The sequence below is a fragment of the Balaenoptera ricei genome, chromosome 4 (assembly GCF_028023285.1).
Source record: "Balaenoptera ricei isolate mBalRic1 chromosome 4, mBalRic1.hap2, whole genome shotgun sequence".
Classification (NCBI taxonomy): Eukaryota; Metazoa; Chordata; class Mammalia; order Artiodactyla; family Balaenopteridae; genus Balaenoptera; species Balaenoptera ricei.
The window spans coordinates 80594033-80610935 of record NC_082642.1 but is presented as its reverse complement, the minus strand read 5'-3'; the positions used below and the strand labels follow the sequence as shown (position 1 = coordinate 80610935).

The following is a 16903-nucleotide window of genomic DNA, read 5'->3' as shown; positions in this document are numbered from 1 at the left end:
TTAGGTTCGAAAACACTGTTTTTGAGTCTTCACTTGAAACACCACCGTGATCAGCCGTGTATTCCTTTCCAACTCGTGGACCGTGCACCTTCAGCCATCCCCTCACTCTCCCAGCTTCAGCTTCTCCATCTTCGCGCGTTTCTCCTTCTTCCCAGTCTAAGAACTTAGTTGCTTTCACCCTTAGCTTTCTTTCCTACCCCGCCCCCCACCCACCCCTCAGCCCCGCGGTTAGAATCTACCTTCTGCCAACACCACACACCTGAAACTGCTTCACTAAGTCAGGTAGAGAGAATCTAAAGTCTTAGTAGCCTATGTCTAAATGCTTGAGACTTGATTTGGGAAGAAGGAAAAAGAAAGAGGATTCGAGTGTGAGAAAGGAGTCTTTTGGCAGCAAAAACGAATAAAGAGGAGTTATCTGAGACTAGAGAGTCCCTAGCCTGGGGAGAAGATAAGAGAAGAACAGAGGACTTGTGAAGCAGAGGACACCTCTGTCCTGCTTTCTGGGACTGTAGCTTGGAGGCAGCAAGATCTCAGGGAGAGACCAGCCATATGGTGTCTCTTGGCAGTCACGTCCATTAGTCATCTTACGGAGACTCCTGTGTCCCAGTTTGGTGCAGAAGAAGCAGATAAACGAGACCTAAAGAGAGATGTGAACGGGGCAGTAAGCATCCCTCAGCCGGGGGACCTGGTGGATTAGTGATGAAGAATCAGACCTCCTTCTCATGCCCACCGCCCAAACACCTTGACACTATGGGAGTAAAACTCTGGCACCACTTCGTGTGGGGAGTAGCAGGAACTCCAAGAAGGACTGAGGTTAAATTTCCCATTAGCTCAGTTAGGACATCAACCTGAAATAGAAATTAATTTGTTCCAAAACACAGATGGGCTGGAAATAACAAGTGGAAGAGAATTTGGGTCGCTTTTATAAGAATAATCCTCTAAGTGATAATGCATTCCTTCTTGGTAGGCCCAGCCTCAGCATAAGTACTGGCAGAGGAAAGACGCTAGAATTAAAGGAGTTAAGTTCAGGAAGAAAGAAATTCTGAGGATCAGAGATTTGCCTCAAGTGATGTAGTAGCCAGTGTTGGACTTAACTTCTAATCTGTAGTGCTGAGATCTTTCCTCTCCTTTCCATTTGTCTCTCTCTTCTCATGCCATTTCCACTCCCACTCACATTTTGCCCTATGTTGAGTATGAAAATAAGGTTAAAATAACTTGCCATTTTGCATTTATTACTGGTCACATTTTATTTATGTTTCTAATCTAGGACATGATTCATTTTTCCCATCAAGGAAATCAGATTTTACTTATTTTTTTATTATTACTTTTTTTAAAATTTATTTTTGGCTGCGTCGGGTCTTCGTTGCTGTGCACGGGCTTTCTCTAGTTGAGGCAAGTGGGGGCTACTCATCGTTGCGCTGTGCGGGCTTCTCATTGTGGTGGCTTCTCTTGTTGTGGAGCATGCTCTAGGCACGTGGGCTTCAGTAGTTGTGGCCTGCGGGCTCAGTAGTTGTGGCACACGGGCTTAGTTGCTCCATGGCATGTGGGATCTTCCCAGACCAGGGATCAAACCCGTGTCCCCTGCATTGGCAGGCAGATTCTTAACCACTGTGCCACCAGGGAAGTTCAGGAATCAGATTTTATTTTGGAACTGTATATGCAAAAAAACTTTGAGATTTGTAGAAACTCATTCTTGAATTCTCCTGGACATGATTCAGAGGCTGATTGGGGGAAGGCCTGAATCTCTGGCTGTAGGGGATTATTGTGGTTTGGCAATGAGAAGCTGGGAAAACTTGCTTCGGGAAGAGGCAGAACTTCACCTTTCTTTAGTGGAGGGAGTCAGTGAACATATTCAATTTGTCTCCAATGGAAGGTCCTTTACCTGGACGTCTTTCTTCTGAGTGCCTAGGTGGTGGGCCATGGCCTTGGCGATGGTGGTCTTGGGGACCTTGGCTATGGGGTGGTGGATCACAGGGTCCATGGTCATAGAAATCATGGCCATGGGGATGGTGTTCATGGGGACGATGTCCATGGGGATGGTGGTGTCTGTGAGGACGGCGCTCACCAGAACTATGATTATGAGGGGCCCCATGGGTCCCACTGGTGTCAAAATGAGGGTGATGGCATCTTGACCCTGGAGGGGGCAATGGTAGAGGAACTCCTGCTCAAAATGGTGGACTGTCTGAGTAATTTTTGTCTTCTAGAGGAGGTGGGCATCTAAAGTTATGTGACTCGTGGGGATTATGGTGAGCTCTAGATCCATTGGGCTTAAATGGAGGCCTGCCAGCAGGAGAACGCTCATGCTCACCAGAGTGGAGGGGAAGGCCCAAACGATGCTTCACACCACTGATGTTTGTATGTTCCTGGTGAAGGACACAGAAGAGTGAATATCATCATGTAACACAAAAGAAGTTAGATGTTTAATTTAATTTACACCAATGGCTTCCAGACTTTTGGATTCCACAACTAATTTTAAAAATAGGGGCTTCCCTGGTGGCACAGTGGTTGAGAATCTGCCTGCTAATGCAGGGGACACGGGTTTGAGCCCTGGTCTGGGAAGATCCCACATGCCGCGGAGCAACTGGGCCCGTGAGCCACAATTACTGAGCTTGTGCATCTGGAGCCTGTGCTCCGCAACAAGAGAGGCCACCATAGTGAGAGGCCCGCGCACCGCGATGAAGAGTGGCACCCGCTTGCCGCAACTAGAGAAAGCTCTCACACAGAAACGAAGACCCAACACAGCCAAAAATAAATTAATTAATTAATTAATTAATTTAAAAAAAGAATGTAATTAAAAAAAAAAATAGGAGACGCCAAAAAATGGTTCCTTGAATTCTTATCTAGCCAACTTGGCATTTAAAATATGAACAAAACTATCATCTACCACCATTATTATTTCACAATAGGAATTATACTTTGATAACACAAGAGTCAGAAAGTTAATCTCACAGTAAAGGAAACTCCTTTAGATGGAATAAATGTTGTATTATGAAAACTTTCCTTATTATTATTCTTCTCATTTCAACATAATCTGGTGAAATTACATTATAAAATGATACTCATCTATAGATCAACCTTTGGAAAACTAGTGCTTTGTAATTTATATTCTCAAGGGTTGAGGCTTTATGGTACAAACATCTCCTACTCCTAAAGGATGAGCGCTTACCTCTTTGCACTTGTGGAGCCATGTTCATGGTGACAAGCCTGCCCCCTCCATTTTGGGGGTGAGGGTTGGTACGTGGACATTTGGATTATACTCAGGGTTTTGTTTTGTTTTGTTTTGTTTTTTGCTGATGTAAAAAATACTGTGAAGAATATCTTGGTACAGAACAAAACTTTCTGGGACATATGTAAAATATTGTTTTGAATCTTATTTCATATACCTATATATAGTAAATTTTAGGCTAATTCATTCTTCTTAGGTTCTATGCCTAATAATAAAAGCTAGGAATTATTAAGTGTCAGCACTGGAATCCTGACTACAAGGGCCACTTTCAAATTCATTAGAGGTTGACTGAATTGATCATGATTTTACTTTTCTGGCAAATCTTACCCTCAGTTCTTGGGGAAAAATTCATACTTTTTGTGTCATATCAGCAATTGTACTTTCCCAGGGGCCTATTCTCTCTGTATTTCTCTTCCCCCTCATCCCTCATCCAACATCTCTCTCTCTCCCTCTCCCCATTCTGTCTCTCTCTGTCTCTGTCTCTCTCTGTCACACACACACAATACACACCAACAGCCATAAGAACAAAATACACTATATGTGTGAAAATATCACTTAGATTGGCACTGCTCATGACAAAGGCTACTTAAGCAACCCGCCTTAAGATTGAAAACTTCACAGTTTATGACAATGTCTTTTGGGGTTTCCAAGTCAGAGTCTTCTACATCATAGGACAAATCTGCTCTGCAGAATCCAAAGATCTATAAAGAAGAGATAAACCTGTTAGTGTCTGTGTGTGTGTATTTGAGTGTGTGTGTGTGCAGGTGGTATGAAGGTGCACAGCTCTTGTTGTGAACTTCCAGACATTTGGGAAAGGAAAACAGGCTTTTGAAAAATCAAGGTAATATTATCAAATATCTCCATCAGCTATTTAACCATTTTTCCTAGTCAACATTTTGGGGAAAGTGTAGGTTCTGAAGGGTTTCATTCCGAGTTGCAGTGGTTCCCTTCCATGAGTGGTCCCCTCCGCTGGGCTTCCCCATGGGCTGTAGGAGGAACTCTGCATCATTGATACCTTGCCTTTAGCCCAACCTTCTTCATGAAGACCTGAGTTGCCTGTGTCTAGAGAGAGTGAAGAGTGGTGTAGAAGAGGGATTTGCACAACCTTAACTGGCCTCTTGGAGGAAAGTGTTGGGAAGAAGGGAGCCAGTATAAAAGTGGGTTTGCATAGACCCTGTCAAAGTGACTGTCTGCTGGCCCTACCCTAGGTACTGAGGCTGCAACTGGCTGGCACCCCTATGCCCCAGAGGCCCCAATACCCAGCTGTCAAGGTTAGACTAGGACAAGAAGAAAACTCTTTTTTTAGAAGAGACTGTTAAGCACTGAGGTTCTGAGTACAGTTTTGGAGTCAAACAGCCCTATGTTAATCTTGGCTTTGCCATTTACTAGCTGTGAGTTTAAGCAAGTTACATACAATTTCTGGATTTGTCTTTGTAAAGTGAGTACATGCTAACTATCCACAGGTTGTGGGAAGGCTTAATTAAATGAGGTAATGCTGGAAAACACTTGGCACTGAGCTCCTCTTTTCCAGCTGCCATGTTTCTCTACTGAGTTTGCATTACCTACACCAAGATAGGGGTTTGTTGGGGATGGGAATGGAGGAGGCGGGGTGTCCTTCCTGTTAGCTGTTAAGCAGGATTCTAGAACTGCTTGAGGTTGAAAAGTTGAACAGTGAGAGAAGGAACGAATGAATGCCTCCTTTCTTTCCATCCTGGAGAATGTGTTATTAAACCTCAGAAAAATCCTGGACTTGAAATCAAAAGGCCACCATTAAAATCCTGTGTCCTAACACTTCCTAGCTAAGTGCCCTCAGGCAAGTGTTTAAACTTCTAGGTCATCTTGTTCCAGGGAAATGGAGGCAAACACTTGCTTCTCCTCAGAGGGGTTGTCACAGGGCTCCAACGAGGCCGTAATATGTGTGCTTTGTAAACTGTAAGTCACCGTACAAATGCTGAGTGTTATTAAGGAGATCTTCCTGCAGGTACCTGAGTATCAAAGTGTAAGTGACTAGGGGAGCAATACCATTGACTGAGCAACTGGAGGACTGGATTCTAACCTCAGCTCAGTTGTGAACATCAGGCAGGACCCTTTGTTGAGCCTCAGTTACCTCCTCATTTGTCAAATGGGGTCACTGAGTGGAGTAAACGAGGTGAACTGAGTGAAAGCACCCTTGAGTGTCAGTTCTTAATACAAGCAAGTTATTAGTTTTAGCTAAGTCTTTAATCCTAATGGGTAAAGAACCTGGTGCTAAGTTGAGGTATATAGCATATATAATTCTATAATATACATGATACTCTCATGATTCACTTAACTTCTCTGTGCCTCAGTTTCCCCATCTGTAAATCGGGAATAAAAATAGTACCTACTTCATAGGGTGGTGGTGGGTTAATAAGGTCACATATGTAAAGCACTTAGAAAGTTGCCTGCCCCATAATAAGTGGTCACTAAATGTTACCTAGTATTTCACAGAGGCTGATTATACTCACATGAGAGTGCCTGGGAAAGTGGTGACTGGAGCAGTTCCTCACAGAGAAGTCCAGGTAGTAATTGGTTCTTTCCCCTCCTCTCTAGAACAAACTGAATCCAAGCAGTTTCAGGACATAAAAAGTAAAAAAGACAGTGGATACCTATGATCCAATATACAATATAACACTATGAGGATTCAAAATCCCCAATATGTGCCATTTTTCTGATGGTCTCTGCCTTTAAAATATTTATCACATAAGTGATAAGGTGAATACTATTTCATTGAAATGTTCAAATAACACAGACATAATCAAGCACAGTGTGAAAAATCACCCTTCCTGCACCCCAGCCTCCCCTTCTCAGAGGTACCATTATCATCCACTTGATGAGTTTTTCCTTCAAGCCTTTTCCCAAATATGTTGCACATATACACATATATCTAATTATTTAACATAAATGGGATCATAGTCTAAGTATTGTTCTGTAACCTGTTTTTTCCATTAGCAATGTATCTTGAAACACTTTCCAGTGCATATACATCCAAAACGTTGTTTTTAGTAATTACGTTGTATTCATTCCATTGCTTGGATGCACCATGATCTATTTAACTTCGCATTTTCAAAACGCACAACAGACATCAACTAGCTGCTCTACAAGACCCCTCTGGGTGGGAAGCACTTCGGTCCCTGGACTGGGAGGCATAACTGTCCCACTCGAGCTACACCACTGGGTGTGGTGAGATAGGCACTCTGAGCCTCAGTCTTCCATTGTAACACAAGGAGGTTAGGACCCGATGATTTTAATGACTCGCATCATCTTATTATGCTCTTTCTTCTGTCTTTCCCTCTTCCTTGTTTGGGTTTTCCCTTTTCTCTGTTAGATATTCAGATCCACACACCCCAACTCCAAAGACTAAAGAACTGAAGGAGGGCAGCTCTATGGTATCTGCTGCCTCTCTGCTGAGGCTGCAACAGGAGTCTCAATTTAAAAGGCAGCTGGCCGAGTGAGGCCAGCGGAGAGGGACAGTGCCGCTGAGTTTGCACCTGCCAGGTTGGAGCCTGGGCCCTCAGACTCTAGCTAAACATTAGTGGTGATTCACAAGTCTTGCAACCCTCTTCACTTTGTCCACTCTGAAAGAAGCAAAGTCACCATTCTCCCTTTTTGTACTTCTCCAGGGCTTTGTCAGCTTGTTTTCTGTAGAGCTCAGTATCCTCAAAGAAATTTGAGAGTACTGGGCGGTCTTCAGTATTGACCAGTGCTGAAGAGACTGGAGAAAGTAGTTGGCAGCTTTGTGGTTACTGGGTTGGAAACAGCAATGTCAATGCTAGGACTTAACACATATAAGCATGGCAGCAAGAACAACAATAGCTTCCAATTTATAGATGGACAAATTGAGGGTTGGGGAGGCTAAGTAACTTGTCCAAGATCAAATCAGCCAATCAGCAGCCAAGCCGCTTAAACCCAGATCCTTCCGATGCTCAAGTCTCTGTTGTGACCCTTATTCACGAGGCCCACACCCCCATCACTCATAAAGCGCTAATATTTTGATGACCTCTTCCTGTCTCTGCCAACGAGAGAGAGGCATTGTTAACAGAGAGAGGAGAAGGTACAGCTCAATCTTTCTTTAAGGCAACCTCCTGAGGGAGTTGCTGACTATTAAATTTTTGTATGTTGAAACATGTTAAGATTAATTATTTTAAAAGAAGTTCTGTGATAATTCTTTTTGAAAAAGTGAATTAAAAGAGCATGGAATTTAGAGTCAACACCGGTGGTATAAGGTCATGACTTTGCCACACTTTGGCTGTGTTCACTGGGCCAGGTCATTGAATCTCTTTGAGGCTCAGTTATTTTATCTCTAAGATAGAAAGTATCATAATCTTTACTTCATAGTCTTGTTGTGAGATTAAAGGAGATAATACATCCTTTGTATAACTGCTTTGTGAACATACATAACTTTCAGATGTTGATGGCAATACTTTAGTGCTAAGTACTTTGCAAAGTGTACTACACAGGCAATTTTATTTAATTCTGAGAAGGAACCAGAGGGATAATATTATTGTTATCCTCATTTTGCAAAGGAGGAAAGCTTGAAGAGGTTAAGTAACTTGCCCTCAAGACCACACAACTGGTAAGTGATAAGGTTGGGATTTAAACTCAAACAAATCTGACCCCAGAGCTTATGTTCTCTACGATGATGCCATACAGCCTCTTGTAAATTTCTATTTTTATATGTTGAATTTATTTAAAAGAAGGTGTGCCAATAATAGGAAAAACCCTCTCTCTTCTCTTCTCAGGAGAGCAAGTAATAATACGTCCACAAGGGCAGGAACCATTTCTGATATGTACTTCATAGTCTTATATGATGATACCACTGTAAGACTGAATTTTGTGTTAATTAGAATTCATTAGCATTTTAACAGATGATCATACCAGAACTTGTGGTGCAGTTAAAGTCATTCACTCTAAGATTCTGAGACCCATCCAAACGTGTTATAGCTATTACCTTACATTGTCCGATCACCTGCAAGAAAGAGGGGTTTATGTTATTGCCTACTGCTTTCCTCAGGTTGACACGAGGGAACAAAAAAGTGAGGCACCATATTCCTACTAACCATTTGAAATTTGTCTGTGCTTTCTCTCACCAAACCCCCTCTCAAAAACCTGTATTTTCTTAGCATATTTCTGTGATCTGGATGCTATAAGCATCCAAAACCCTCATGAGAACCATGGAGAAACTGTTGAAACAGATCATGGCCATATCCCAAATATTTGCAAGGGAAAAAAATGCTAAAACCCCTGGGTATGTAAACATCTTATTTTCTGGATTTGAAATCTTATATCTGTGCTCTTTCATCTTTGTGTCCTCCTCCTGTGGCAGGGAGCCTGGGCTCTGAGTACCCACGTGCAACGTGCAGAACAAGACCCTATTCCTCATGGTGACTGCAACTAATCCCTTTGGCCATTTCTGTTAGTGGGACCAGTATTCATAGGACACGGCTACAAGTTCATAGGTTCTTAGACGTTAGGTGATTTGCTCAAGGTCTCACAGCTGGTCATGCTATCACATGGGACTACAGGGCCCACTGACTTTTCTTGAACTGGGTTCCGAGGTATAGCTCTCAAGAAAATATTACTCGAGGTCAACATAGTCTTCATGAGCCAAGAGGCAGAAGCTGCTCTTATTCTTTCACAGTGTTAGCCCGGGTGTGCAGCCACTCTGGGCAAGCACAATAGACAGAAGTCAAGAACGCTAAGAGGAGAGGAATGGTACCCTGTTTACTTACGGTATCAGATGGACGTATAGAAACAGCTGGCTCACAGTCATCCCAGTGTTTCCTGGATAGGACTGAACAGTCAGATTCTTTCACATCCAAGACTAAATAATAGACAGCTGTGGATCCCTGGGGAATACCAAGAAAGCAATGGGTGGGTAGCATGTGGGAGCCCAGAGCTTTTTCAAAAAAAAACAATCTTTTTATTTGTTAAATAGAATTCCTGCTCCTCTCCAAGTCATTGCAGATGTCCTACCTTTGTGTCATTTGATCTATTTATTTAATAAAACGCTTCAGAGAGTTACTTCCGAATGCTCTTTTTAACTGGTCACAATGTTGCTCCTGCCCTTGAACTTTAAAAAGCAATCACTAAAAAGCAGTGTTGATTTGGGCGGAGGTGTTGACGGTACAAGCCTAGAATATAAGTGCTGACAGTCACATCACGGCCTCCAATCTGTATATGCAGTTGTGTCCTCTCATCCAGCTCTACTCCTAAACTTGGATTTCTTGTCTTTTTTAAAAAATACAGATTGACTTTTTTCCCCTTTGGTTGCACCGCGTGGCTTGCAGGATCCTGGTTCCCTGACCAGGGATCAAACCCGTGCCCCCTGCAGTGGAAGCGCAGAGTCTTAACCACTGGACCGCCAGGGAAGTCTCAGATTTCTTGTCTTGGTGTCAACTTGCCCAAAGCTAAATTCAGTCTCTTCTCTTACAAACCAGCTCCCTCTCTCAACTTCTTTTGTCTGGTCAGTGGCACCATTAATTATTTATTGCCTTAGTCTTTGTCTTAAAGAATGTGCTGTCCCCAAGCCATTAATGGTCTTTCTTTGAAACGTCTCATGTCTTTTCTTTACTCTCATTGCCCTAATTCCCATTGCCTGGGGCTGCTCCTCATGTCCTCATTCCTGAACGTGTGAAGTAGCTCCTAGTTGTGTCCCTGCTCCGGCCCCTATCTTCCCAGGTGCAGGGACATCCGCCCCCCCACCCCCACACCTTCCCCACTGCCACTCAGAGGTCGCACTGTGCTGAGGCATCCTGCGTCCTACACGCGTGGAAGAGAGCCTGGAAGGGGACTACTGGTAATCAGATTGCTAGTGGAATCCTAAATCCCTCCACTCTCGTTCTCTGTAACCTTTAAGGCCTTGGTTTCTAACACTGTAACAAGTATAAATATCTCTGCTTGTCCTCTTTGGTGCCCCATGGTCTCGCCTCCCTGATTTCAGTGGTTCCACCAAAGGGTAGGTTATTTCTGGCGTGGTGGTGGAGAAGCAGAACTCCCTCCATAATCTCTATCAAGCCCTCAAATGCACTCCGAATAAGCATATAACTTAAGTGAAAACAGTAGGCTTGCTTTCTTCAAGCCTACAGTCTCTCTTCCAAGGTGATAGCTGCTCCAAAGCCCACAGAGAACTACTGGAACCCCACTGCTTTTGTTCCGCTTCTCCCTAACACCTTCCTTCCTGATCCCCTACCCACACAGAGGCGGTATGCCTGGCATTCTCCTGGAAGGCCATTACACAGGCCACCGTCCTATTCAAATCCTGCTCATCCTTCAGGACGCAAAGGAAGCCTTCTCCCATCCCATCGTAATAGTTCTTTTATGAGATCACTCCAGCATCTATACCACTCACTTGGTCACTTGAATATATCCCATCTTATGCAGTTCACATATATGTGCATGTGAGCTGATTATTATTTCCTTGAGAGAAAGTCCCACAGTTTATTCTAATCTTTCTCTTATAGTTCTGAGCCTTTGACTGGGCTCTGCATAAGTGTTTACAAGTACTTACAGGCTGATTCATAGTGAAGGACATACTAGTAACAGACATTCATCTGAAGGAAAAAAGAACAGTCAGAGCAGCCCACAAATGAAACAGACAACCCTGCCCAAAGCCAATCCACTGTGCAAAGCAACAGGCTTAGGGGCTAGAGTCTCAGTTGCCCCTGGTACACCATCTCCCCACTCAGCTCTGCCATGGGCAGCTCCACAGCACTTTGTCCAAGTGCACATCAGCGACCCGCAGCAACTGGAAAAGGTAGCCATCCCCCCGTCCTTTACTGATCAGGTCTAGAGCTTTCCCAGCCACGGGCTCAGCAGCATCGCAGCCTGTGGGACTCACAGCACAGGAACGCTGCCGTGGGATCAAAAGGATGAAAAACAGTGCTGCAGTGAGTAACTTCATTTTGTTAAAATGTGAAAACCATTCCTTGCTCTGGGATACCACAGCAGAGAAGGTTATACAGATTTTCTAAAACACACACACATAAACACACAATTGATTAAACAAAGTCTTTATACATTTTTGTTATGTAACTGGGTATGTTCACCTTGACCCCTGGTTCAAATATCGGTCAACACGCTGTAAATGATTAGTGGGTCCTGGGGACAGAAAGTTGAAACATGCCACCAGTGAGTGGGTGAAACTGTGATCTGCACAAATCTGGATATTTCTAGTAGGTACCAGATCCAAAGTGTGTTGTGTTTTTTTTTAATTAATTAATTAATTTATTTATTTGTGGCTGTGTTGGATCTTCGTTTCTGTGCGAGGGCTTTCTCTAGTTGCGGCGAGCAGGGGCCACTCTTCATCGCGGTGCGCGGGCCTTTCACTGTCGCGGCCTCTCTTGTTGCAGAGCACAGGCTCCAGACACGCAGGCTCAGTAGTTGTGGCTCACGGGCCTAGTTGCTCCGCGGCATGTGGGATCTTCCCAGACCAGGGCTCAAACCCGTGTCCCCTGCATTGGCAGGCAGATTCTCAACCACTGCACCACCAGGGAAGCCCCCAAAGTGTGTTTTTGACCGTAAGCACTGCCTGCATTGGTATACGAGGTGGAGTCAGAAATAGTTTTCCTCCATCTGACAGCCAGAAATCTCCGCCATCAGTCCCTTCTTTAGATTGTGGCACTGAAAGTCCTCAGTAGAATGTAGCTGCATTATTGAAGGGAGGAGACATGTTAAATGGTTAACACCATAAAAGGAAGAGAGTTCAGGTAGAAGAGAAGGATTGAGAGGCTGTCGCTTTGAAGTCAGATCTGAATTTCAACCCTGGGTCTGTTACTCTCTTTCTGTGTGATGCTGGGTAAGCTATAAAACTTCTCTGATCCTTAGTTTCCTCGTTTATACAATAGGGTTTAAAAATCTCTTGGCAGGCTTGTGTGATGATTAAGTAAGAAAACATGCATAAAAAGTCACCAATATGATTCTTAGCACAGATCCAGGTGCTAAATAAATAATGCTATTTTATTATTATAATTAGTGTGACTGGGAAGAAGTTGGGGGCACACTCATGTCATTCCAGTTCTTTGTGACCCTTAAAGTATGCTAAAGAGAATTAGTTCATGTGGAAGAGGATGGTGGTGAGGGTAGAAGTCAAGCCATTCTATGCCCATCCCAGAGAAGGGGTTAGAGGGGCTAGACCATTGGGGGAGGGGCTCAGCACTGGGGGACAGGGCTGGGATTAAGCTGCTTCCCCCACCCTCACTCCTCCTAGAAAGCCAATATACCTGCAGGGATCCCTCACGCCAGCAGAGCCCAGCGGCATCAGAAAGGACCAGAGGGAGTCAGCCCAGCTTGCATCCCCGCTACTAGTGACTTACACGGCATCTGCCTTCCTCCCCACTCTCTTCTCTGCGGTGAGTCACCCGAGATGCTTTTCAGAATCCTTACTTCCAGGCCTCCCCCAGAGCAATTAAATCAGGATCTCTGGAGATGGATCCAGGTGTTGGGAGTTTTTCCAATGTGCAGCCAAGGCTGGGAACTGGTGAGGCTCTAGACAGAACCTGAACGGAGGGGAAGAGTTTGAAGAGAGAAGCAATGGGGACAGGCGTATGGAAAGCAGACCTCACTTCCCAGAGTCACAGGTTGGTTTACCAAGTGTTAAAAGGGGAAGAAACCCATTTCGGATTATATTTGAGACTGAACTTTTAATATTAGTAACACTAGCTTTTAAATATCTAAACAGGACAGCTTCAGTGTAGTTTAGAATGACAGGATTAGTATGGAATCTGGCCAAGGTGTTACTAAGCAGCTCCAACCCAAGGTTGGAGGGGGGAGAAAGCCATTAATTAGAACAAAACCGTTTTATGTTTCAATAAGTTGAGCTCCTTAATGAGGCCTTTCTATTATTGCTACACTGGTCACACCCAGTATGGAGTGCCCTGGGCGAGCTAAATGCTGGTGGAGGGAAAGAGATGGGAACGCTGAGCGGATGGGAAAGGGCACCGAGGGTGAGAATCAGCTTTTCCTACATACTGTTGTGCTGAGACCTAGGGGTAGTCACTAGAGCCATGAATTCCCTTCAGCTCGCTTTATTGAACCTGAAAGACAAATACAGTGCTAGTGTGTTGTGTTTCTTGCTAGACCCTGATTGAAATAGGGTCAGAGCCACCACATAATACCCCTACTTAGTCATTTTTCCTTCTTAAAGGAGGCAGATAAGAGTAATAGAGTGTGAATATTGTCTATTGCTCTTAAACAAATTATGCCAAGCCATATGTGCCTCTTCTGAGAAACAGCTGCCAGGAGAGAGGACAATAGTTACATCTGCACATTCCCTGTTGTATGAGTTTGCTAGGGCTTCCAGAACACAGTACCACAAACTGGGTGGCTTAAACAACAGAAGTTAATCTCTCACAATTCTAGAGGCTGGAAGTCCAAGATCAAGGTGTCAGAGGAGTGGTTTCTACTGAGGCCTCTCTCCTTGGCTTGTAGATGGCCATCATCTCCGTCCCCAAGCGGTCTTCCCTCTGTGCTCATCTGTATCCTAATCTCCTCTTCTTATAAGGACACCTGTCATAGTGAATTAGGGCCCAGCCTAATGACTTCATTTTAACCTAATTACCTCTTTAAAGACCCTATCTCCAAATACAGTCACATTCTGAGGTACTGGGGTTTAGGACTTCAGTATATGAATTTTGAGGGGACACAATGCAGCCCACAACACCTGTCCAACTTCAAAAGATATGTGTATATGTAAATGTCTGCAGACATATATGTGTATGTGTCTATATATTATACATATACACACATATAATATATATTTTTTTATATTATGTAATTTTTAAGTGAAAAAATTGGGAATAAATGTAATCTGGGCCCTTAATTTCTCCTCTGGGAAACAACTTTTAAAGGAATCAGAAAGTTCCCCAACTTGGACCAATGTTTGGTTCTCTCCAGGATTAACCACAGGCCACAGGTAAATGTCACTTCCATCTACCCCATTGTTAAGTGAGTCTATCAACTCACTTGGGACTTGGAGACTATTCAGACAGGCTAAAAAAAAAAAAAATTCCACCTTCAAGTTGAAGGTTGTGCAGACAATATCTGACCAATACTTGGTGTTGAAATAATTATGGAATAAGGGGGGAGTGAAACTCTGATGAATCCCAGTCTCTTGATATCCTTCAATTTTCATCTTATTTGATCAAAAGAATCACAGTATGCTTTTGCCCAGTGTAAATAATTAACAGAAACCTCAATTACATAGAGTTGGGAGACCAGAAGGGGGAGCGCTCATGCCCTGTGACAAGAGCAGAGCTCAATAGCAAGAAGAGAGACTTCTTCCGTGGCAACAGCTCAGCCAATGGAAAGCCATGGGCTCTGTTTACTATAGCCCTCCCAACTTCCTTTTCCTCTTTATAAGAGTTTTCCTTCCCTTGTTGTTTGGGGACTTCCCTGTGGCTCACCATGGTTGCAGACCCCAAATTGCAATTCTCTGCTGATCCCAAATTAACCCATCTTTGCGGTAGAAATATCTGGCAGTCTATTTGTTTCGGGTCAACATTTTGGTGGCCTGTACAGGGACCAGAGAAGACACCCAACAGCTCCAGGGTTGGTGAGCAAACAGGTGTGGTATCCACAATTAAGCCCATTGTTGCTCATTGCTTTTCCAACCCCAGAGTTTGAAGGTATAGCTTTCTCCTGGATCCGAGCTCACACCCTCTTTGCTTTTGAAGCTCCAGGCTTTATTCAGTATCTATTTGAAGGTTTCCTCTTTCTCGTTAAGGCCTTGTTCTGTATGTGAAGTTGGCACTTCTGTCTGATTTGAGATCAGACTGTTTCACTGAAACTGGCTAGCCTTCAGCCTATTCCCTTTGGAACAAAGGCTGCTTCTCCTGAAGCTGGATACCCTTTGACTCATTCCTTTGGGAACAGGGGATTTTTTTCTGAATTTTTCAGCCTTTGGCCTATTCCTTTGGAATGGCTGTCTTCTGGAGACTGGCTTTAAAAAGCCTTTGGTCTAGATCCTTCAGGACAAAGCTATCTCCTTAAGACTGGCTGGGATTGGCTTGCAAGCTATTTGAATTGAGCCGTTTGTTCTGTAAGCTATTTGAGCTGTTTGAAAATTGTTCTTTACTCTAGAGGAAAACCTCTAAGAAATGGGCTCCCAGTTATCTAAGTATTTTGAGGGTGCCCCCACTACAGGGACTCGAGACGATTTTATGTCTAAACACCAGGGTCCTTCCTCATGTTCATTTCTAACTAAATAAACGGACTTGACCAAACACAATTTAGAATACCAATGACCATTGTGGGGAACTTTTGAAATTCACAAAATTTAATTTCCTTAAAACTGAACTGGTCTTTCCTGGTGGCACAGTGGTTAAGAATCCGTCTGCCGGGCTTCCCTGGTGGCGCAGTGGTTGAGAGTCTGCCTGCTAATGCAAGGGACACGGGTTCGAGCCCTGGTCTGGGAAGATCCCACATGCCGTGTAGCAACTGGGCCCGTGAGCCACAACTGCTGAGCCTGCGTGTCTGGAGCCTGTGCCCCGCAACGGGAGGGGCCGCAATAGTGAGAGGTCCGCGCACCGCGATGAAGAGTGGCCCCCGCTTGCCGCAACTAGAGAGAGCCCTCACACAGAAACGAAGACCCAACACAGCCAAAATAAATAAATAAATAATAAAAATAAGTAAATTAAAAAAAAAAAAAAGTCATTCATCATCAAAAAAAAAAAAAAAAAGAATCCGTCTGCCAATGCTGGGAACATGGGTTCGAGCCCTGGTCCGGGAAGATCCCACATGTCACGGAGCAACTAAGCCCATGCGCTACAACTACTGAGCCTGCGTGCCACAACTGCTGAAGCCCGCAAGCCTAGAGCCCGTGCTTCGCAACAAGAGAAGCCACGACAATGAGAAGCCCGCACACCGCAACGAAGAGTAGCCCCCGCTCGCCACAACTAGAGAAAGCCCGTGCACAGCAACAAAGACACAACGCAGCCAAAAATAAAAAAAAAAAAAAAAACAAAACTGGACTACAATAGGTCAAAAATTTCCAGAAGTGAGTGGAATGCTTATTTCAATCGGTATTTTGAGGCTTCCCAACTATTATCAGGAGTCTGAAATTGCCTCTGCAAAAGATTAACTGAGGCAAGCAAATGATTGAAGAAAGATAAAATGGCTCCTGAAGCCTGAGACTCTTCTTCCTTGGCTTCTTTGTTTCAGGCTCTGCCTCTGGCACCGTCTTCTTTCTTTTCTACATGCCTATGCCTCCACTATACCTTCAAATCCTTCACAGTAATTCTTCTACCAAACTTTCCCTTTTCTCTGAAACTCTCCCCACTCCCTTTTCCTCTGCACTTGTCAGAACCTGTCTTTTTAAAATGAAGTCTTCTGAGGATCCAGAGGCTAAGCCCTTAATTTCTTATACTACCTGGGCTAAAGCTGAAATGCAAGCCATAATCAAAGACCATCCCGAAGAAACTGAAAATCTCAATGATTTGCTGAGGAATTTAATATAGTCGTTCAAACTTATCAACCTGGTTTCTGTGACTTTTCTCAGCTAGTTCATATGCTCATTGGTGAAGGCCAGGCCCAGCATTGGGTGAAAACCGCTAATTAGGAAAGTCCTGAAAGGTCTCTAGAATTACAACTGGGAATCCAGCCTACTAATTTACTATGTGATCAAGCTCAGGCAATTGCTAGGCGACTTTATGAAGCAATTCC

The 16903-nt window shown here is 44.0% G+C and overlaps 1 protein-coding gene across 1 annotated transcript; it reads right to left on the bottom strand.

Annotated features, from left to right (window-relative positions):
• Positions 1–1626: 1626 nt before the first annotated feature.
• Positions 1627–11147, bottom strand: HRG (histidine rich glycoprotein). Its single transcript, XM_059919971.1, is given in 10 exon segments — positions 1627–1871; positions 1874–2134; positions 2180–2363; positions 3826–3927; positions 5713–5793; positions 6792–6848; positions 6850–6959; positions 8123–8213; positions 8977–9093; positions 10959–11147. Coding segments are annotated over 10 exon segments (1437 nt in total).
• Between the last annotated feature and the right edge of the window lie 5756 nt (positions 11148–16903).